Source organism: Cetorhinus maximus, chromosome 2 (genome assembly GCF_964194155.1).
Source record: "Cetorhinus maximus chromosome 2, sCetMax3.hap1.1, whole genome shotgun sequence".
In the NCBI taxonomy this organism is placed as follows: domain Eukaryota; kingdom Metazoa; phylum Chordata; class Chondrichthyes; order Lamniformes; family Cetorhinidae; genus Cetorhinus; species Cetorhinus maximus.
The window spans coordinates 217385265-217409535 of NC_135880.1; the positions used below are offsets into that span (position 1 = coordinate 217385265).

Genomic DNA, 24271 nt, shown 5'->3' on the forward strand with positions numbered 1-24271 from the left:
TAGGGATGGGCAATGAATGTTAGTGACCCGCATACCCCCGCAAATTAATAATAAAAGAAAAACAAACAAGAATGTATGACAAAAATTGCTTGGCTGTGATCCAAAAACCTGCAGCAAGAAGTTTGACCCAACTACTGGTCCTCACCTCTTCATCAACACACACCAAGCTGTTACACAAAACCCTGGCAGAGATCATTCATCTACCCTGGGATCATTTATGTCTCTCCCAGAAATGGCTGATTTTATTTTTTGTAAATTGGCTATTTTGGGGTTTCTATTTGCGACTCCAGTTAGTAACTCAAACCAATCCTTGTTTAAGGATTGCTGCATCACAATTTTCTTCCAAAATAGCATTTAAATAAATGCACTATTGCGTAAATGTTATGTCTTAATGTACAGTATGGGAATTTTGTTTTATTTATATCAAAACTTTTATCAAGGCACCTTTTCTTTCTCTGTGTGTTTATGATAATATTCGTAGGAAATCTTTTCTGCTGGCAATGGCAAATCTTTATTGACTGAGCAAAGCTTTTTTTATTATTCTTTCATAGGATGTGGGCGTTACTGGCAAGGCCAGTATTTGCTGCCCATCCCTAATTGCCCTTTAGAAGGTGGTGGTGAGTTGCCATGCCCTTTGATCTCATGAAATAGAATGCCAGACGCACAATGACATTCTGACTCATGGCACAAAGAAATCAACGGCAAAGATCAACAGCTCCTTGTAATATTTCACTGACACTTCCCTGTTTTGTAAAGTCAGGTGATGTGCATATGCCACACATTCAACAAGTACCCAGGTTCACAACTACTGTAAACGTTGCACTCAGATTCCAGCTGGAAACATTATGCCACATATTCTGCACTTTATCAGTAGGGCACATCCAGGAGTTGTTACTTATTGTACCATCACAGCAACATTAACTGCAAGCTTGATCGGAACAATGCTTTACTTTCTAAGCTGGAGGTGAATTTCTCAAACGGCTTGATAATTAATAAATAAGAAAGAATATCCTCGGCTTTACAGCTGATGATTAACCTTTGAAATGTTGCTTCCAGCAGGTAACTTGCACACACACAGCAAGGTCCCACAATCTGCAATGAGATAGCAACTAGTCAATCTGCTTTGGTGCTGTTTGATCGAGGGATGGGTGTTAGCCAGGATAACCCTCCTGCTCTTCTCTGAATGGTGCCATGTAACCTTTTACATCTAAATAGGCAAATGTGACCTAGGTTTCACACCTCATCTGAAGGACGGTGTGTCTGATAATGTAACACCTCCTCAGTACTACACTGAATCATCAGTCTAGATTAAGTGCCCAAGTCCTGGGTAGAGGTTGATTACACAACCTTCTGATCAAGGTAACAGTGCTACTAATGAGTCAAGCTAACAATTAAAAATGTCTTCATATTTCTAAAGACAGATGATGTTCATTTTCTTTCCTTTTTCTCTTGAACATGCTGATTCAAGCCGGAATATATTTGCACATTGCACATACCCTCTACAGTCTCATCCAAGGGCCCATTCTTCACGTGTGACCATGAACAATGTTTACCTTCATGTTATTTGACCACAGAATGCAACATATACCATTCATCCTGCAACATTCAATTCCAGCAAAACTCACTGATTAGAAACCAGGATTTCCCCTTCTCTCCATCCTGGGAGTTGTTGGTCAATTGGTTCACCTCTACTGCTGCCTGGGCCAGGTTCAGCTGCCTTAGCACAGTCAGGAATTGTACCAGGGATTGCCCCCCTGCTCCGAATGGGTTCACTGCTCGCTGAATAAAATCACTGGTAGCACTTTAGCCACAGAGTCAGAAAGTTGTGGGTTCAAAGCTTTAGCAGATAACCTGGGATGATGTTTCAATTCAATACTGATAAGGTGCTGTTATGTTGGAGATGTCATTCTTTCAGATGAGATGCTGAACTGATACTGATATACTGCCTGCCTGTTCATGTGGATGTAAAAGATCCCATAGCAATGTTTGGAGAAGAGAAGGTGAGTTCGCCTGGTGCTACTGGTTATACTCCCTTCCTCAACCAAAACAAACTAATTTGTCATTCATGTCACTGTTTGTTTGTGGAATCTTGCTGTGTGTCTAACAGTAGTGACTGCTTCAAAGAGTGCCGTGGGATTTTTCACACCCGTATGAGGAGCTATAGAGCTTTGGGCAAATGCTCATCCAAAAGACAGCACCAGCAACAATGTAGCACTTCTTCAATATTCCATCTAAGGGTCAGCCTAGATGATGTACTTAAATCCTGGAGTGAGGGTGTACCTGTGTGGCGTGAAATTTGGCTCAGTTGCTAGCACTCCAATCTCTGAGTCAGAAGGATGTGGGTTTCAGCCCCATTCTGAAGACCTGAGCATTTAATCTAGATTGGAGCTTCAATGTAGTGCTGAAGGAGTGCTGCATTGTGAGAGGTGTCAACTTTCCAACGTGACATTAAACCAAAACCCCATCTGTCCTCTCAGATGGATGTAAGACATTCCAAGCTACTAAGAAAATCAGCAACCCATTCTCTGCAAACAAAAGGAATATGTTCAAGCCCTTTTTTTGAATTACCCAGGAGCTTGGGAAGCCTATAGTTCTCTATTGCTTTCTTCATGGCAATGCCTCGGCCAATCAGATTCAACTTGCCAACCCACCAGCACCCTCTTCTCCTGTAGTGTAAATTGTTGCGATCATTTTAAATTTGGTATTCTTGCATTTGTCTTGATGAATGCAAGATGAAAAGCTTTGACAATATGTATCTCTCTTCAGCAATATTCAAGAACTGGGGTATTCTTCTAGTATCCTGGCTAAGATTTATCTCTGAACCAACAGCTGATTATTTACACATATAGGATATAGAGCACAGAAACAGGTCCATGTTGGTGTTCGTGCTCAACACGAGCCTCCTCCTACCCCTCTGCATCTAACTCTAGCAGATATCCTTCTACTCCTTCTGCATCATGTACGTATATAGTTTCTCTTTAAATACATCGTACTAATCGACTTCTTGTAGTCACCAAGTTCCATTCTAACCATTCTTTAACACAGTCTATTAGCTTCATGGGCAATTTTCCCGATACCAGCTTTTCATTGCCAGATCTGTTGAATGAATTCTAATTCTCAAGTTGGCAAGGTGGGTAGTTGAACTCTCATTCTCTAATTGTGGGAGCTTTTGGATGCAAATTGGCTGCTGTATTTCCTACATTACAACAGTTCCTACATTACAACAGTTACCTCAGTTCAAAAAGTATTTCATTGGCTGCAAAGCACTTCAGCATATCCTGAGGTTGTGATAGGCACTATGTAAATGCAAGTATTTTTTTTCTGACTGGGCAGTGAGAGAGTCATTATTACTGAGCCAAGACTAGGAAACAGCAGAAGGAGATACTGGGATTGCAAGCACTTAAGGGCTCCTAGTACAGGTCGGTGTGACAATCAGAAGGTCTAGCAATACTCACAGCCCCCTGAGGATCAATGGCACCTGGAAGGAGAGTACTGCTTTCTGTTGTCGGATCACAAAAAGCACTGGGCTTTTGGATTGTTCGGAGAGAACATTCACATAGACACGGACACCCTCTGTCTGCAGAAAGAACAGAAAACAGTTAATAGATTGGAAGAACATTTCTGTTTTGCGGAGGAGGGGTTTTGTGTAGCAACCAGGAGAGGGCCAGAATATTTCCTCTAATACAGAATATACCATCCTGCCTTTATCTCCTTTGAACACTTCACCAGAATCCAAGACCTCTGTTTGAAAAAGCACAAAGCACTGGTCCATTTTAACAACAGGAAGTCTAAAAGGTGCCGGACAAGTTTCCCAATCATTCACATAGTTAACTTTCAAATGAATTTCTTCAGTTGCATGCTTCTTCAGAACAGCAATGGCCACTCTTCAAAAGTGTTTCATTCAGTCACCTGGATCCTCCAAACAATCATTTGGGGTGAGACTGTCCTCTATTGTCCGAATATCTTCAAAGCAGCTGTGGGAGTTTGTCATTGAGACCTAATGGCCCATTGAGTCCATGCTGGCTCTCTGGGAAATCCAGTTAGTCTCATTCCCCTGGTCTATCCTCATAGTTCTACAAGTTTATTTCCCTCATATGTTCATCCAGTTTCCTTATGAAACCATTCATCATTTCCACTGTACTACCCTCCTAGGCAGCGAATTCCAGGTCATTATCATTCACTGTGTAAAAAGGTTCTTCCTCACATCTTCCCTCTGTATCTTTTGCTCAAAACTTTAAATATGTGTCCCCAGTCCTTCTACCATTAACTAATGGGAACAACTTTTCTTTGTCAATCTTAATTAAATCTGTCACAATCTTGTACACTTTTATCAAATCTCCCCTCCATATCCTTTACTCCAAGGAGAACAACCCCGGCTTCTCCAGTCTAACCTTGAGCTAAAATCCTTCATCCCTGGAACGATTCTGGTAAATCTCCTCTCAAGGACATTCACATCCTCCCTAAAGTGTGCTGGCCAGAACTGGATGCTATACTATAGTTGTGGCCTAACCTGGGCTTTATGCAGCATCAGCATAATTTCCCAGCTTTTGTACTCAATCCCTCTATTTAAGAAGCCAAGATCCCACATGCTTTGCTAGCCATTCTCTCAATATGTCCTGCCACCTTCAAAGATCGATGCCCATTGCCTGTAGAGAAAATGTAAAGTCAATTTAAGCAGAAATCAAACCCCAGTGTTCGAAGACCTTATTTTGGACACTCTTGTCTTTTTAAGTGGGAGACAACTGATATTTAAGATGGCTCTCTTGCACTTTCCAATCAAAAAAACATAACATTGTCTATGAAACACACAAAGAACCTCCCTCCCTCCCCCCCACATCAGTTATCTTTGTTTTCTGGAGAGGAGAAATTATCTCTGTTTCATGTGGTACAGGCAGTTCCGTAACAGAATAAAATAAAAGACTTGCATTGTTTTAGCACTTTACACAGCTACAGGATATCTCAAATCGCTTCACAGTCCATGACCTATTTTAATTTTGAAGTGTAGTCACTGTTGTAATGTAAGAAATGCATTATTTGTATTTCTTAATTAGTTTGTGCACAGCAAGCTCCCAATAACAGCAATGTGATCATGTGACTAATGACCGCATCATCTCTTTTTTGTGATGTTGATTGTGGGATAAACATTGGCCAAGACACCAGGATAACTCCCCTGCTCGTCTTCGAAATAGTTACATCCACCTGAGTAGGCAGATGGGGCCTCGGTTTTATGTCCCATCGGGGAGATGGCACCTCCAATGGTGCACTGGAGCGTCAGCCTTGATTTTTGTGCTCAAGCCCTGGAGTGGGACTTGAACCTAGAACCTTGTGATTCAAAGGCAAGCATGCTGCCAACTCACACACAAGGAGGAAGCAGGAGACCAGGAGCTGGAGAGAGTGGGATTTCAGCCTAGAAATTGGGGAGAGGGAGAGAGAAAGAGGGAACAGACTGGGAATTTGCAGATCTGGATTTGGGAAGGAGGGAGGCGGAGAGAGGGGAATTAGAGAGAAAGGGAGCTGAGAGTGCGGAGCTGGAGGCTTGAAAAACAGGAAAGATGTGAACCAGGAACCAGGGGCTTGATTTTACGATTTAGGTAAGGACCCTGACGTCGAACCAGGTCAAATGGAGGTCCCAACCCTGCACTGTGCCTGCAGCAGTCAACCAATGGCGATTTTGCCTGATAGGCCAATTAGTGGCCTGAGGGCACATTCCAATAGGAGAGAGGCAAATTATGCTCGAAAACCTAGGATTGGCAGGAAGTTGGGAGCAAACCAACTTCTATCAAATAAGCTTTTTTTGCCTCACTTTTAGGTTCTCTTTAGTGTTCATGACTTTACCCTCATGATTCACTCACAGGCTTTGATCAAGGGGCTAGTTCACCAGCTAGCAAGCTTCTATATATCACTTTATCACTAGGATGGAGCTTTCCTGTTCCCTTCGATCTTCCAGATGAACTGACTACAACAGCCACAAATTCACAAGGATATTTGCCAAATCATTTGCATTTTTTGAGATCAGCAGTTTGGAGATATGAAAAGACCCTCACAGTTCTTAACCAAATAGTTTTATATTCAGTTAAAATGTAGATCAGTCTTCAAGAGGGCAAATAAAACACATATAAATGTCCTTCCAAGGCACCTGGTACATAAAGTTTTAGGGTGCATTGGACTGTGGCTTTATAGAACGTGAAAACTAGCTTCTGGGTGGATTGCTTTGTGGTTTCAAGCTGTTTTAAACTATGGTTTCAGGGTGTACTATGTTGCAGTCAAAGGATATTGCAGCCCATATGTGGCATAGAGGCTGCAGCCAGTATATTTCTTAACAAATAGCTCACCCTGTTCAAATGTTGTGGGTCTGCATATTTGGAAAGGCTATTGTCAGCATTGCTGTCGCATTATTGGATAAAGCTTAATTAGTCAATAAAATCCATTCGTACCTACAGCTGGAGTTACATATAAATTAATGGGAATGCACATTTAAACTTCATCTGTGGCTCCATGTAAGACTCTATGATATGTACCTAACTGGCTTGTTGAAAAAAAACTTGGAACCCTCCCATATTCTACAGCTGCCTATCACACCCTTTTACAAATTATGTATGTTCTACTTGCTCGTGATGGAGGTCTTGTGGCACAGGGGGGTTACATACTTTCTCTGAGCCAGGAGCTCCGGGATCGAGTCTCACCCCCCCAGGACTTGATGGCCAAGGAGGACATGTGCATAACGTGGCCAAACAGGTTGATTACAAACCTGCAAATCCTTCCAACACATGCAAGCGGCAGGGCAGTAAGAGCAGGGGGAGATTCCTGGTCAGCCATGTGCTGAAAGGAAAGTTGCAGCATCTACCATAGCTCCAGGCTACAACATGTGTGTAAAAGTGCATGTTACCACAGCAACTTAGACTCCCTCAGTGAACTGTAACACACACACACACACACTACACACACCACTTGCCTTGTGAAACTATGACCAATCAGCTGGGGCACTTGCTTCTATTATCCCCTGAAGCATTGGATGCAACTTTCAAAATATAAGATTTTAACTTCAGCTTTTTTAAAAAAAAAAGATCCATTAATTCTTCAATGTCAAATTAGTGATTCGTGGGGGGAAAAAAACACATTTATAATGTTCTGCAGTTTAACTTTCAGAGCGCTGAGGATTAGGACAGTAACCATAGGGAGGTGCAGGAATTTGGAGAGAAGCAACAATTTAATTCAGCAGGGTTTGGAAATCAATTGAGTGAAGGAATGAGAGGGAACCAATCCAGGTTGCGGGAGATTGGCAGTCTCTGGACAGTGTCTATTGATTGCGTGTGGAGGAATTTATGCCTTTCTTAATGAAAAATAGGAAAACCGTTGCCCTTTTCCCCACATTTAACATCCCAAATACAAAGCAGGCTTTGAAACTTCCAATTTCTGAGAATGTGGTTTTCTTTAACCAGGCTAATGTCTCCACGGTGTAAAATTCAATTTTTAAAAAGGCGGCGTTTCTTGACAACACAACCACTAGATGGCACACTACCCGCACGCACGCAAATGCAACGTCATCCCTGATACGTCACTGCCAGTGCCCTCTCAGGCCGCTGCCTGTAATAAAGATGGCGCTGCTCAATCACACACGGAATTCACAGGACTTTGGGGCTGATTTTTTTAGGCTCTGATGGAGGCGAGGACAGAGTGGTGCAGAGGGGGGTGGGGGCAAAAATCTAACGCCACTGTTCGCCGGCACCATCTGCCCCTGGAATATTTTCCCAGGGGTGGGACGGCCGGGGTGGTGGGGCGGGGCAAGGCAACCCACCCACAAGTGACAGGTAGTCAATTAACGTCGTGAAAGGCCTATTAAAGGCCCATTGCCAGAGGCCCACGCAGGCAGCCAAGGGGCAGCACGGAACAGCGTAGTTACCTGGAAGTGACCTGCTGACGGAATAAGATGGGAGGAGGGAGGAAGATGGAGGTGACAGCTCTCCAGGCCAGCATGGAAGCCCTCCCCACCTGCCTGACTTCAGCTGCCACCAGAGGCCATCCTATGGAAGCCCCCCACTCCTTCACAACCGTGGCCCAGCTGCTATGGGGACTTTAAACTTTTACTTCCATCTTGGGTCGCCCTATTTCTCGCTCACCTTGAGAAGCTAGCTTCTGTTTCTTCTGAGCTGATATGCCTCCCATTGGTCCTTCCGCTTCAAGAGGCCACCAGCGGTCCTTAATTGGGCGGCGAGCCCTCCCTCTGGCCACTAATTGGCCAACTTAGGGCAAATCACAACTGGGGAACTGATCCCCACACTGCACAGGCTTCTGACCAGCACCCCTCCCCCCATCCCCATCTTTTGACCATGTTGGCAGGGTCCAAAGACGTGCAGGCAAAATCCTGTCCCTGGTGTCTGGGCTTATATTCCAGTTTTATGAAGCCATGTTCACATTTTTAATCTTTATCAAAGTGAACTCAGAATAGCTGGACCTGAAATCAGTGAACATGCCCCCTCCCCACCCCCACCCCCACCCCCACCCCACTACTTTCCAGTTGAGCAGTTTCATCACCAGGTTTCAAAGTAAGGGTGCTACATAGAATCACACAACTACATTGAATTTACAGCACAGAAAAAGGCATTTAACTCAACGGGTCTATGTCAGTGTTTCAATTCAACATGAGCCTCTTCCCACCCAGTCCATGGGTCCCTTGAATCCCTCCTCCCACACATTTACAGCAAGCCTCTCCTTAAGGGCATTCATGCTTGGAAGGGAAATGGAGTTGGAAATAGTCAATTAATATTGTACCAATGTTGTATTTGATGCACCTAAGCTCTTATGTGATCTTAACACAAGAACAGAAGTCAGCCATTCAGTCACTCAAGCCTGTTCCTCCATTTAATGAGAGAGACCATGGCCAACCTAACTCCTAACTCCTTCTGCTCACTTTGTCTCCATATCCCTTAATACCCTTGTCTGGTCTGCTTTTCCCCTTCATACTGACCAACCTACCGTGCACGTTCAGCATTTACTATTTTCAATCCTGATTCACTCCTTTTATTCTTTGGCCAATTCAGCTGTTCCCTTGCCTCATTTCTATTGAAATCCCAGCCCTGAACAACATAACTGCTTGATTCTGTGCTGTGTGATGGCAGATCAGTTGAATCAGTAATAAATCACTTTGCAATTCACTGGGTGAGTTGGATGTTTTAGCATGCACAGAGTGACTAAATATCCTCCTCCTCCTCCTCCAGGTACTGTGCCCTAAGAGGGTGTTGATGATCAAGAACTTCAATTGGATTGGTCCATGATTATGCTTAGTAAAGTACTGCAGTGGTTTGCCATTGCCTTCTGCAGTATGGCTGACCAGGAAACTCTCCCATTCTTTAATGCCCGCTATTGGTGGATTGGGTGGATTTACAGGCTGATAATCAACCTGTTGGCCAAGCATCGGGGATTGGAATTCCCTCTTGGTTGCAGCTGAAGGTTGTGACTAAAGTTGCAGCAACTATGCTCAATAACGTCGTGTTACACCCAAGTATCTTTCTGATCACATTAGTGTACACCCAAACTTAAAATGGGTGTGATAAGTGTAAAAAATCAGTGCCCAAGCAAGTGCCCAACAATTTAAATAGCATTTTTAACCCAGTAAAACTCCCAAGCCACTTCACACAAATATTATCAAACAAAATTTGACATCGAACCACATAAGGAGATATTAGGTCAGGTGACCAAAGACTTGGTCAAAGAGGTGACCCACATCAATATATTTTTTCCACATCCTAAAATTTACAATTTCAACTCATTCACCATCATTCATTTACACCAGGCACAGTATGTTCAGGAACCTGCAAGCGGGAAGTTTTCAATATTTCATGTGACTTATTCTTTCCTATGAAAATGAATCCAAAGAAACAGACAAAACAGAGCAGCATAGTCTTGACCAATCAGAGTCAAGTTGCCTGGTTTAAATTTCAAGCAATTCTTGGCAGTTAACTGTCAGTCACCATTAACTGGTGCATTCACCAGGACAATGCCTCTACCAATCTGAGTCCACTTGCCAACCAATCAGCACTCTCTTCTCATACAGTATAAAGTTGTTGCTTCCCCTGACATTGGTATTCTTGTGATTGTCCTGATGAGTGCAAGATGAAAAGTTTCGACAAAATGCCTTTTTCAGCAATACTCAAGTTCTGTACTACCAGACGACTATATATGAAAAAAACACTCAAAGAATTCCAATTAAAAGACCTGGAAAAAGACTTTGTTTCCGATGGCACCTGAAAATCTGGCAGCAAAGTTGTGATCCCTCAAACAAATTAGAGGGCAATTTGCATTTGGCAGTGAAGCGCATGGGCAGTTTTGTGACCCGAGATTTGTTTGGATAGAGGGTTTGAAGGATGCATAACTCACTTATGTCCAAAATTTCACAACCTTTTTAAGCTGCCTAATTGGTTTGCGCCACATTGTATGGGTGTCCCTGGGCGCAAATACAGAGGAGACTCCAAGCCCAGAAGTGGCCACGGTCGGAGTTATACTGCATAGTGTGAGGGTAGCCTCCTGGAAAGGAGTCTCCCATTCTCAGGGCTTTACTGTGCTCATTGAGTGATAGCTGTGGTTTGGTCATTACCATTCTTGCCCCCGAGTCTCCAGGTGCAAGTCACACTCCAGGTCTTATGCACAAAAATCACGACTAGTATTCCAGTGCAGTGCTGAGGGAGTGTTATCTGGTCATTATCACATTGCTGGTCGTGGGAGTTGCTGTGTTTCCTGCATTAAATGCTCTTCACTGGCTGGAAAGTACTTTTTGAGACAGCCGGTGGTCACGAGAGGCGCTACATAAATGAAAGTCTTTTTTTTAAAAAAAAAACTGTTCTTTTTAGTTACACGGCTGCTTTTACCTAATAGTGCACGGATACCCACAACCACTATGTGTTGACGTGGAAGTGACACCCCGGAGAGGAAATGAGCAACCGCCGCATGGAAAACATCACAATTATAAAACGCTGGCCAGCATTTCCAAACGCCGCAACAGTGCAGCTTTGATGTTTTTTACTATTTCAAAACACTTGGACGGCCCCTGAGTATTCCCCCCACCCTCTCAAAAATAATGGGGGGGAAAGTCAACATGCAGGGGAATTATTTTTTTGCAATGCTCTGCGGTTTGACTGGCTTGGTGGGAACTGTGCAGGATCCGGGTTGCTACCCCGGAACCCGGCTGCCTAGCTGCTTCTACTGTCACAATATAACATCGGTCCGTATCTTATGACTTCACCAGACCACAGAGAGAGAGAGAGAGAGAGAGGGGGGGGGGAGGGGAGGGGATGGGCTGCAGAAACTTTCTTACAAAATGACATTAGAAATTGAAACAACAGAAACATTGATGTCTTGTTTGTTTTTTACCTTGTTCCGTGAAACGGTGTGATTGAAAGCGAATATATTCTGGACGTTGTTATTGACGACCACTAGATACGCGTGGTCGAATACACCGTCCACTTGGATAATGTCTTGGGCCTCAGCTCCCCTTCCATTTTCCAAAGGTAGGAAGCAGCCCAGCAGAAAGACATTCAACACAAACGTCCAGTACGACTGTGTCTGACTCCAGATCCGCCGCATACTCCTGCCCTCCGATCTGGGAAAATCCGCCAGCATTGCCAAGATAAAACACACACAGAGAGAGAGAGAGACAGGAGGGGAGATCCGTGTCGCCTTGTGGGTTCCCCCCTCCCCAGTCCGCCCAAGGGGGGGGGAGAGATTTCTGAACCTCCCTGGCCTAGCGAGAAGCCATGTCATCCACAATCAGGAGAGATAAAAAAAATCCTGAGGTCAGCGAAAGAAAATGTTTCCAAAGAGGAGGTGGGCTGGGGGGGGGAACCTTTGAAATTCGCTACATCGGCCGAAGAATGTTACATGTTATCCCCTGTCCAATCCTGATCAGCCTCTGACTGGAAACAATGGTCCTCGCGCTGTAACCAGGTAGTGAATTAATCTGATCAGTTTCATGTCTGCCTTGTCAATTGCAGCCTTGCTCGCGTCTTCTCTCTCTCTCTCACTGTGGAGTGTATTTCCCCCTCCTGGTCTCTCTCTGTTGAGTGTATTTCCCCCTCCGGTCTCTCTCTCTCTCTCTCTGTGTGGAGTGTATTTCCCCCTCCTGGTCTCTGTCTCTCTCTCTGTGTGTGGAGTGTACTTCCTCCTCCTGGTCTCTCTCTCTCTCTCCCTCTCCCTCTCTGTATAAATGGAGTCTTGTTTGATCACACTGCCGGATCTCTGAGCTGCTGCAGCAGCAACAAGCGTCCCCTCTGTAAACAAATACTGACTGGGCATAGGTTGACGTCAGCCATCAGCCAGCCTGTCCTTCCCTTCGCTCAGTTCCAACCATCAAGCCTTCATCTCTTCATTGGTCCATTTTGAGGAGAACAAGCTTTTTCCCAGGGAAATTCTAGTGCTTTTATTTATTATTTTTTGCACCCAGCACAAGGGTTATTCCCTGCAGAAATATTCAGCTGAGCTTTTTAATTGCTGTGGCTCATATGTGACCCTGAAAAATACTGGAATTTTTACATCAAAAAGTTGCTTTGTGTTTGATTTTATGTACTTTTTTTTTTCTAGAATTCTTTCCAGGTTAAAAATCTATGAAGTAAAAATCCAAGTGGGAGATATGGGTTTCTCCATGTTGAGCAGATCAACTTTTCTGAGTTTACATTAGCACTCTCTCACTCCTTTTTATGAAGGGAGTCCCTTAACTCTGCAATGAGACAACTACTCCAACCTTCCCCAGTTCACCCAAGCACTCCCTCCCTCCCACTCCCTAAATTCTACCTACTTGATACCCTTACTATTGCTCCTAGGTACAGATCCTATCTGAATGGTCCAATCTCCATTGCCTGCACCCTCTCTATTTTTGCAATTCCTTCCACCCTCATAACCCCCTGAGGTATCTGCCTTTTTGAACCTCCCTGATTTTAATCCCTCCACCACTGGCAGCTGTGCCTTCAGCTCTGAAATTCCCTCCCCAAACCTCTCTGACTCACTACCTCTCTCTCCTCCTTTAAGACGCTCTTTAAAATCTATCTCTTTGTCCGGACCTTTCATCTGCCTTTATACCTCCTTATGGTGCTCGGTGTCAATTTTTGTTTAGTAATGCACTTGTAAAGTGCCTTGGGACATTTTACTATGATAAAGACGCTATATAAATGCAAGTTGCTTTGTTGTTGTTGAAGGGGGGTGGGGCTAAGGAATCAAGCAGGTGGATTCAATTAGGATGCAGATAAACCATGATGTTGCTAAATGGTGGAGGGGCTGAAGGGCCTGATCTGGTTTCTATGGACAGAATTTTGCCCTTGGCGTGCGGGATCGGCGAGGGTGGGCGGGGCTGGTCAGGAAGCTGACCGCCGCCCGCAATCGGCAGGGCACCACGATTTTACGTTGGCAGGCCTAATTAAGGCTTGCCCAGCGTGATACGCAGCTTGGGAATGAGCGAGAAGGGGCGGGGGGCAGCAAGATGTCCGCCGGGCCCAATGGCGACCCCGGCAGCCCCTGGAAGGCCGCCAGGGAAGGATGCTGAAGTCTGGCCAATGGAACCCGTTGCGGGTGGACACGGCAGGCGGGAGGGCAGGTCGGCTGGACAGTCGGCCCTGCGTTTTTTGGACGAGTGCCTCGCAGCCCACCTGGAGGAGGTGGCAGCGAGAAGAGAAACTCTTGTCCCCAGGGAAAGGAGGAAGAGCCCCTCCCTCCCCCCACCCATCTCACCAAAAAGGCCTGGGAGGAGGTGGTATCCGGGGTCAGCAGCCGCACATGGGTGCGGTGCTGGTAGCGCTTTAACAATCTCCTGCCATCAGGAAGGGTGAGTACCATGTTGGCTTGGGTCAATTTGCAGAACAGTTAGGAGCTGCCCATCCCCCCGTGGACCTCAGAGGTGTTAGGGCCTGAGTGGCAACTGTCAGTGAGGCAGGATCTGGCCAAGGGGGTGAGCCCTGGCTGCTTGGACTGAGTGCCTTGTGGCTCCAGGGTCATGAATCGGCTGAGCCCTGTGAGGTGCTCCTCAGGTGGGGTTGGCCAGGCTGCAATGGCGCTGCAGGTAGAGAGTGGACTAATCAATGCTCCTCTGTCCTTTCAGGAGAAGACATCCCGTAACAGTATTGAGAGGTCACAGACTCGCAGGGGACCCCCACACCTCATCATCCTCATGCGGATGAGCAGGAGGCCCTAGAGCTGGAGAGGCACCAAGTGGCCGTGGTGAGGTTGGGGTGCCAGAGAGAGGTAAGGGTGCAGTGCACTGAAGTGAGAATCTCAGTTATTGCAACCATTCTAGTGTAGTCTCTATATTGATGTGACCCTCCAACCTGGAATCTCCGTTGATAATCGAAAGGCGAGGGCACCATGATGCATATCTCTGTCTCACCAGAGTGCCTGACAGTGTCATGACTTAAACTAATGACATGTCGTTCTTCTCCCTTTTAGGCTCACCAGCAGATGGTCGCTATGAGGAGCCTGAAGGCCCACCCCTGACCCCTGTGGACCACCATGCTCAGCACGCACCTGCATCACACCCTCTCCATCAAGCAGGCACCAGCGCAGATACCAGCACCTCGGTGGGCATAACATTGCCATGTAGTCTATTGGTGTACATTGGTGAGGGCACTTCACACTTGCTTGAGGTGCAGGCGGAGGCAGAGAGTGCCCAGGGCGCTAACGGTCAGAGGACTGCTGGGGACCAGGGCAATGCTCAGTCGATGGCAGATGATGGGCCTCCATGAGGCAGCTGCTGGATGTCCAACAGGGTGTGCGGGAGGATCTGGCGGAGATACATGAGGGAATGTGGTGTCCATTGTGGAGGATTCCCTGCGGAGCATAAGCACTGTGTTGACCCTCATGGCCAAGCACAATGCCTCCTCCATGGAGAGAGTGGCAACTCTCATGGAGAGGCTCCTCCAGGTACTCAATCAGGGGTTCTTGGGGATGCGCTCGGACCTGCAAGCACTCACACCAGCAATGACCTCAGCTGGTCAGTGTCAGTGTGGGGGATGGATTGGGCACCCAGTATCCAAGCTAGGTTCCCGTCCATCAATGGTGAGCAGGGAGGTCCAATGTGCCCTCACATTGGTGCACGAGCTGCCTGTTGTCTCTGCGGGCTCCTCTCAGGGCGCTCTGGATGATGGAAGCAGTTCCTCTGCCCCTCTGCCAGTGACTGTGGCATCTGATGAGGCTGCAGCGACTGGGGAGATGCCAGCCGTGGGCACTGGCCGCTCCCTCCCAGGCGGGGCCAGCACAGGCTCCACTGGCCAGAGGACGCCCAACAAGGTCATCAAGGCCAACAAGACAGCAGAGTCAGCAGGCTGTCTCCACTGCCATTGCCAGGGAGAGGGGTGCACGTAGACGTAGCACCCACAAATGAAAACTTAAAGCACCTTAAGCAAAACACAGCCTGATCACGGGTGATATTTTGTTCCCTCTTTTCTCTTTACATTTTTTCATGGTGTGATTGAAAACACCGGTTAATGTTAATTTCAGCAAGTTTCACATTCACAGGGAAATGAGATGTTATTTTGTGCAACTGGTCTCTGTATGCTTCATTGGTTCTGCAGGTGCAGGGTAGGTCATGATGTAATGATGAACGTGTGTCTCCTGAAACTTTATTGCAAAGACACAGAGTGTATGTTGTTGGCCAAGGAAATGGTCCTGTCAGGGATTGAGTATGGAGCCTGCAGCCCTGGCATGCGGTGGTGGTTCCTATTTGGTGGGCTAGCTGAAGGAGCATTGGATAAAAGTGTCCCGGGTGTCCCTGCCTCCCTGGAGGTTACCCAGGTTAACGTCTATGCTCTCAATGTTCTCCTCACTGTGCTCGTCCTTGGACTCGCTACTGGACTCATCATCTGTTGCCTGTGCAGCTGTGTCAAGACCTTCTTCCTCCACTGCGTCTCCCACTTGCCAGTGCCAGATTGTGGAAAGCGCAGCATGCAACCACTATCAGTGACACACGATCTAGCGGGGGGTATTGGAGTGCACCCCCTGAATCCAGGTATCGGAAGCCATCTTGAGAAGACCTATGGTTCTCTCTACCACCGCTCTTGTGGAGGCGTGGCTCCTGTTGTATCGCTGCTCTGCCAATGTTCTTGGGTAGCGAAGTGGTGTCATGAGCCACCTTTTGAGGGGATAGCCCTTGTCACTCAGCAGCCATCCATCCAGCTGGGCTGGAGCACTGAAGAGCCTCAGCGCCTGGGAGTGTCTCAGGATGTAAGTGTCATGGAAGCTGCCAGGGTACCTTGCACACACTTGCAGAATCTGCATCTTGTGATCACCCATTATCTGCATGTTCATGGAGTGGAAGCCCTTCCTGTTGACAAAGGCACCCAGCTGACCCACTGGCACCTTGATGGCCACATGTGTGCAGTCGATTACACCCTAGACATGGGGGAACCCAGCAATCGCTGCAAAGCCTCTGGCTCACCCAGTCTGGCTGGCTTCGTCTGTATGGTAATGAATGAAAGTCAATACCGCCTGAACAGAGCTTCTGTCACCAGCTTGACGCAACTGTGGACAGCTGATTGGGAGACTCCACACAGATCACCCACCGAGCCCTGGAAAGAGCCGAAGGCATAGAAGCTGACGGCCACTGTGACCTTCAGAGCCACTGGCATGGGGTGTCCACCCACACAGTCGGAGCTGATCTCAGGCCCAATCCTCTGACAGATGGAGGCCACTGTCTCCCTTGAGACACGGAGCCTCCTTCGGCATTGCACCTCAGACATATTGAGGTAGCTGCATCGCTGTCTGTAAACCCTGGCAGCAGGATAGTAGCGTCTTATGCAGCCCCTTCCGCCTTGGACTACCTGTTGGTCCTGCGCCCCTTGTGCCTGTCCTCCCACAGGTCGCTCCCCTGAAACCTGCATTGGGACACCTGGCCTCCTCTCCCTTCTGGCCCTCATTTCCTTCTCAGAGGAGGTGCCTCCAGTAGAGACCACAATCGCCATTACCAGGGTAAGGGAAGGCTGTCTGATACCTGGAAGGCCCCACACGGTGTGAATCCTCCGGGGGCCTGGAAGACAACACTGCGTCCTGAACTGAAGCCTCAAAATTCTCTGAAGCGAGATGAAGCTGCCCTGTTCACAAAATCAACCCAGCAGCAAGTGATATCCTGCATTCCTCACTAATCGCTTTGACAAGGCCACTGACCTCTCTTATCCCGCCCGTGGATGAGGTTTTGCAAATTGCGGCCTGCCCGCCTGCCTGTTTTGCCTATGCGACGGCCTGAAAATCACAAGGGGTACGTAAAGTCGGAGGCAATTGGTGTCTCAAAGGCCTTAACTGGCCAGTTAATTTTATGGCGGGCGCATCCCCATCTCCATCATGCGCCCGCCTAGCGAAATATCACGAGAGTGCGTGTTGGCGTCGGCGAACGTCAACACTCTTTACTTAATGCTCGAGTGGGTGGGGCACGCGCCCACCCGCTCGAGCATTAAGTAAAGAGTGTTGACGTTCGTTAAAAATTCTGCCCTATGTTCCTATGAGGAAACCCCTGTCGTGGGCAGTGGCATAAGGCATTAGGAGATTGTGATTATTCAAGGGGAGGCGGCGGTTTTGTCACTGGACTGGTAATCCAGAGACCCAGGGTAATGGTCTGGGGACCTGGGTTCAAATCCCAACATGGCAGATGGTGGAATTTGAATTCAGTAAAAATCTGGTGATGACCATGAAGCCATTGTCGATTGTTGTAAAAACCCATCTGGTTCACTAATGTCCTTTAGGGAAGGAAATCTGCCGTCCTTACCTGGTCTGGCCTACATGTGACTCCAGGCCCAAGCAATGTGGTTGACTCTTAAAATGTCCTCTGAACAAGGGCAATTAGGGATGACACCCACATCCCATGAACAAATAAAAAATAAGGCTGTGTTAAGATAGCTGATTAGAATAGACTGTTACTTGCATGTTATTTATTTTTGATGATTGAATGTTAATTGAAGTTACACTGATTGCACCAATTTGTCTGATCTTACTCAGTGCTTGATGAGTTTTTGCTCATGTGGAATCAAACAGCTTACAAATCAATCCACCATCTGAGAGATTGAAAGAATACATGTGCACAAGACACAGAGATTCAATCCAAAGCGTAAGGTCCTGCTACTACACGAGTAGATACAGTGGGAGTGGTTGTCTGGAAGAAGCAAGTGCTTTGACTGCCTAAGGGAATGGCTGGTGCCACACGATCTGACTAGGAATCAGTGGTAGACCCCAATTCGTTATTGTTGCCGACACAAGTAATTCATTCTACCTGAAGTACTTTGAGGCAGTTCTGAGAAATGTGAAAAGGTACGAGATGCAGAAAAGTCTTTAAGTGATGTATTTTTTTGTAGTTACATTATTCAGAAGGCATGCAGATTTTCAGGATAATGGGATGATGCTACATCACAGAAAGTAAAACATCTATTTGTCATGATTTTTAACATGTCAAACACTTTTGAGATTGAGGAATGGTTAGGTGATGGATGCATGGTCTCGTGATAATCCAAAAATATGGAAACAATAGACACAAGGTTCCTTTTAGTGGAGCATATGCTAAACAATGGAGCGTACCATCTCAACTGCAATTGCTCACATTCCTCCCAGTTTCACATACACTGTCTGCTGAGATAGGAGTTTCTTGACATTTATTGTAGTCACTTTTATAATGTAGGAAATGCAGCAGCCAATTTGAGCACAGGAAGCTCCCACAAACACCAGTGTGATTATGGAATAAAAACAAAAAATGTTGGAAATACTCAGTAGGTCTGACAGCATCTGCGGAGAGAGAAACCACAGATGTTACCAGACCTGCTGAGTATTTCTAGCATTTTATGTTTAGATTTCACATTTCCAGCAGCTACAATATTTTGCCTCTGTACCAAGCTTAAGCTTCTCAAAGCATTGGAGTTTCTGACTACCACTTGTGGCGCCTAATGTTGAACCATGAGGAGGATAGAGAGGGAAAAGAACAGTTCTTTTGAACTTTGGTAATTATGACCAGATAGTCTGTTTTTGTGATGTTGATTAAAGAATAAATATTGGCCAGGACACTGAGGATAACTCCCCAACTCTTCTTCAACATAGTGCCATGGAACCTTCTACATCCACCTGAGAGGGCAGATGGAGCATCATATTAACTGAAAGATGGTGCCTCCAACAGTGCAGCATTCCCTCAGTGTTGCACTGTAATTGCTTCATTTTGAACTGCTTATAATTTATATTTTCAAATTAAAAAGTTAGACCCTGGTCCCTCTTTTGCTTTTGTAGCTCACCTGCTCTTCAGATATTTCCTCATTTAGTTTATGTTTCATTCCATATACAATGAGCTTCAATAGTATTTTACTGGCATGAGTGATGAGGGAGATGGTCCCGTTGTTTCCACATTCAGTCAAATCCCCCTTCTCTGGGAATGATATATTAATTTTACCCATAGTCTTCAGGACATTCTGTGGTTGTTGATGGTGAGCACATAGAAGTAGTCACCGCCTTTAAAGTAATGTGAATGATTAGTTAAATAATAATAAAGAAATTTGATTCAGAATTGGAATGGCCAAATGGTTTGATTGAACAAACTAATGTTTGGAAAGATAAACCTATCAGGAAAACAATTAACACCAGGAATGGGCGGCTTTTCTTATGAAGAAAGGTTGGACAGTCTAGGCTTGTATCCACTGAAGTTTAGAAGAGTAAGGGGTGACCTAATTGAAACCTTTAAGATCCTGAGGGGTCGTGACAGGGTGGATGTGGAGAGGATGTTTCCTCTTGTAGAAGAATCTAGAACTAGGGGGTCACTGTTTAAAAATAAGGAGTCACCCATTTAAGACAGAGATGAGGAGACATTTTTTTCTCTCAGAGGGTTGTGAGTCTTTCGAACTTCCTTGCTCAAAAGGCGGTGAATATTTTTAAGGCAGAGGTAGATAGATTCTTGATGAACAAGGGGGTGAAAGGTTATCGGGGGTAAGCAAGAGGTTACAATCTGATCAGGCAAGATCTCATTGAATGCGGAACAGGCTGAAGGGGCCGAATGGCTTACTCCTGCTCCTAATTCGTATGTTCGTATCTTCACACAGGCATGTTCGTCTGACTAAACATAAGCGTCTTAAAGAATTATTGTTTCCTGTTGCTACTTATGGTGCAGGATGTTGGGCCATGAAAAAGATAAACAGGAAACAGGTCAGCCCTTTTGAACTTTGGTGTTTCTGAAGGATGCTCAGGGTGAAATGGACTGATACACAAAAGATCAAGTAGGTATTCCAACAGGTGGGTGTTGACAACACAGACCGATTGTTATCAGTGGTGGACAGACAGAAGTTGAAATACTTTGGGCATGTGGCACGAAGAAATGGTAGAGAAAAAGATGCTGGAAGGCCTGGTAAAGGGAAAGCATAGTTCGTTAGGCAGAAGACAAGACAGAGAGATAACACCATGGAGCTAACAGGCTTGAGTTTTTTTTTTACTCTTACATGGGATGTGGGCATCACAGGCAATTTCAGCATGTGTTGCCTATCCCTCTGAGGGCAGTTAAGAGTCAACCACATTGCTGTGAGTCTGGAGTCATATGTAGGCCAGACCAGGTAAGGACAGCAGATTTCCTTCCCTGAATCATGATGGTTTCATGGTCACTATTACTGAGACTAGCTTTCAATTCCAGAATTTTTTTTTTGACTAATTAGTTAAACTTATTAATTGAATTTAAATTCCACCAGCTGCCATGGTGGGGTTTGAACCTATGTTCCAGGGCATTAGCCTGGATCTCTGGGCTACTAGTCCAGTGACATTACCACTATCCCGCCATATCAATGCAGCTGGAGGAGGAGAGTGCACATTGCTACAGCATCCTGGCTTCCCTGAGATATCTGCACTGCAACAAACACACACACACACGCATAATTTATATAACCCTATGTCAGCTGTGATTGGGATCAGGTTGATGGTATGACCAAGAGCAAAAGTTTCCCAGTGCAGAAATGCTCCCGTACCTGACCTTTCCCTATCACATTATCTGCTTTATGGGCTGAGATGGAAACTAGCTCCATAACTACATTAGAGTTGGAAAAACAACCCAATTATATAAAGCAGCAGCTGAGCTGCAGGCTGTACTAAGATCACCTGTTTACACCATCTGAATCCCCCGTGTTACATTCAGTTCCTCAAATTTTCTTTACAATTAGACATTAACGAAATCTATACTGGTTCATATTTTGCAATGTTAACAAAAATGGCCTGGGTTCACTTGTGTAGTGGTTGTTACTGGACAAGTGATCCAGGAGCTTGGACTAATAATCTAGCAGGACATAAATTCAAATTCCACCACCACCACTTGAGAGTTTGAAATCAATTTTATGAAAAACTGGTTTCAATAAAAGTGACCATGTATCTGTTGGATTGTTGTTGGAGAAACCCAATTTACAAATGGAAACCTGCAGTCCTTATCCGGGTTTTGTCTATTCATGACTCTAGTCTACAGCAATATGGTTGATGCCTAACTACATTAAGAAATGGTCTCACAAGCTTCGAAGCTGTATTAGATTGCTACAAAGCACCGTGTGGACTACACCGTGTCGCCACCTTCTCAGGGAACCGAATGCCAGCCTTTCCACTAATGTCCCGTTCCTGAGAATGAATTAAAAAAATACGCACAAATGCCAGTGGCAAAACTGGGTTTTTCAATCCAGACAGGTTGTTTACCTGGGAAGGTGAATGGGATGAGAGGAGGCAGCTCTGTTGACAGTGGCAGAGGATGGGCACGATGCAAAATGTGTTTGTCTCCTGCAATCAAATCAGTTTATTACCATTACTCCTTCCTTCTCCAGAAGGTAGTCACCCACTGTTTAACGTGGCTGTCAGCTGGTCTCTAAACCACTGTTATGACTGGGTGAGGAGGGGAGAACTGGTTCCCCTTTATTCAGCCTCCTCGGTTGGTCACAACAAAGGTTTTTAAATTTCTTCTCCTCCCCCACCCACCCCCCACCCACATAGATGCCTTTTCCAACCCAAATGTATTTACTTTTTAGTAAGGAGGTAATCAAACCAGGTTTTCTTGAGTCAAAGAAAAAGTAAGTTTATTAGCTACTAAACCCAAGGAAAAATAATAAAAGTTGCGATGACACACAGATATCAGAAGTAAGAAAAGTTAAGAGTCCAAATAAAAATTAAAAGAATGATCGATTAAGTCCTTTGCTTGTCCTTGAGGTGTAGGTAGTCGAATGTTGCGGCCATCTGAAGTTAGCTGTTCCCCTTTAAAATCCTGGAGTTGAAGTCCAGATAACTGCACTTTGCTGGAGACAATTTCCCTGCTTTTAATTCTGTGATCTGTCTCCCAGAAATCAATGGGTTTCTCCCGAGGTTTTTTCCGATGGACAGTCACTATCTGTTGGGTTGGACTTTTATACTCTCGAGATAGGGCTTTTCTTATCTTGAGAGAGAGAGCGAGAGCGAGAGATTCCTTGCTGCTCGCTTCAGCAGTTTTTCCAGATGACTTTGATGACTTCTCTCTGTGTCTGGCTTGATAAAACCAGTTCTGATAAAGCACCTGTCTGTATATTCCCGAAAAGGAATTTGATTAACATATCTTGCAGTCGTTGTTGTAGAACAAGTAATTACATTTTGATTTTTTATCTCAAAAACTTTTGACTCATTTCAAGATAGTAATAACAACAGGAGATGGGGTTATTTCATCATCCATGGGGAGGGGAGGTGGTGGGGGAAGGAAGGTTCGAGTGTCTGTTGGGAGTATCTGGCCGGTTAGCAGTTCCCAAATCCCTTTACTGTTGATTACAATTCAGCGCTTTGCATTTTTAATCTCTTCCTTAGTTAGTGTGTTAGGTTTTGATGTCTGTGGGTTTCCTTTGAAATGTCTCTCTCTTCACACTTCCTTTCAGAGGGGGTTCTTGTTTGCTTTTCTTACCTTCATTTTGGAAAGTGGCCTCATGTTTTAAAGCAGTTTGCTGTCTCATTTTGTTAAAGTGCTACATTTCCAGTCAGTTGAAAGTTTTTTGAAAATCATTTTTTCTTCAAAAATAAAGAGGCATTTTTGTGACACTGCACAAAACCCCAAGACCTCAAGTGTGAGCGCTGGTGATCGTTGTGGACATCTACAGGCAGGGGCAATCACAGTTAACGCCTATCCTATTCATGGGTGAATACTTTGCACTCAAGGTAACTGAATAACAAACAGCATCAGGAACTCTGGCCCATTTTTCTTGGATCGGGATCAAGGCCGTATGTGGCCTTTTTCCATCTTTTTGCTGCTTGAGAGTAACTCAGCATGCACTCAGGAATCTCCCTGATTTTTAACATCCCAGTAGTGCTCTTACATTGTGCAGTCACTCACTAATCCAGAAAAAAAATGCACTTTTTAAAGTTTCATGAAATTTATGGTGCTTTACTTTTTTTAAAAAAGAACGGTTTTGTACCAATGGGTTACAGGAAAAATGTTCCTTTTCTTTTCAAATCCCTTGAGTACTTGTGGGTTTAAAGTATTAGGAGAGCTGCTCTTAGTTCTCCATTCCAGCTATTCTAAAAGCAGTCACACAATACTAGGAGAAGGGACAATATAGGGGGCTACTTATTGTGCAATTATTGTGCAACAGGACTGGGAATGACCTTTTCTAGTTCTTTGTTGGAATGGGTTCGATTTCCACCCAAACCCTTCCTCACATCAGTGTGGATAACATCAGTGGATCCTCAGACAGTGCACTAACAGCCTTAGCAAAACGTTAAATTTCAGCAAGCATTTTGTTAAAAAAAAATTGTGCTTCAAGTCTTCGGGCTTTATCTAGCTCCATACTTTTAACTTGAATCTCCTGATATTTGAACACCATCTTTCAGTGAACAAAAGAAAGTTCTGTGGATGCTGGAAATCTGAACCAGAAACTGGAAATGCTGTGAAAGCTGAGCAGGCCAGGCAACATTTCTTCACAATTCAGATATTAACTCTGTTCCTCACTCCACAAATGCTGACTCATCCCTTGTGCTTGCAGCGATTTCTGTTATTTCAAGTGAACAAATTTCTTGGATCAATTTTGAGAGTGTTCTCCATAATCTTGGGACACTTCAATTAGGGTGACCACCAAATAGAAGCTGATTCAACAATGCTCAGGCACTTGTACAAAGTTGACATTCCCTAGCTACTGATGGCAACCCTCTCCCTGGCAGCAATCTGAGATTAAGCCAATCTGTTTGCAATCTTGGTGTCACATTTGATCCTGAGATAAGCTTCCAACCTCATATGTGTGCCATCACCTAGACCACCTATTTCCATCTCCATAACTTTGCTCGACTTCACCCGTCTCAGCTCATCTGCTGCCGA

At 45.3% G+C, this 24271-nt stretch overlaps 1 protein-coding gene across 1 annotated transcript in view; it reads right to left on the reverse strand.

The window, feature by feature from the left end:
- The window catches only part of sidt2 (SID1 transmembrane family, member 2), a 70850-nt gene extending 58683 nt beyond the window's left edge, over positions 1-12167 (reverse strand). The window contains exons 1-2 of the mRNA XM_078532705.1: positions 11365-12167; positions 3456-3577 (exon numbers count right to left, since the gene is read on the reverse strand). Of these exons, the coding sequence (XP_078388831.1) occupies positions 3456-3577; positions 11365-11754 (512 nt within the window). The 5' untranslated portion in view covers positions 11755-12167. The remainder of the gene's footprint in view (positions 1-3455; positions 3578-11364) is intronic.
- Between the last annotated feature and the right edge of the window lie 12104 nt (positions 12168-24271).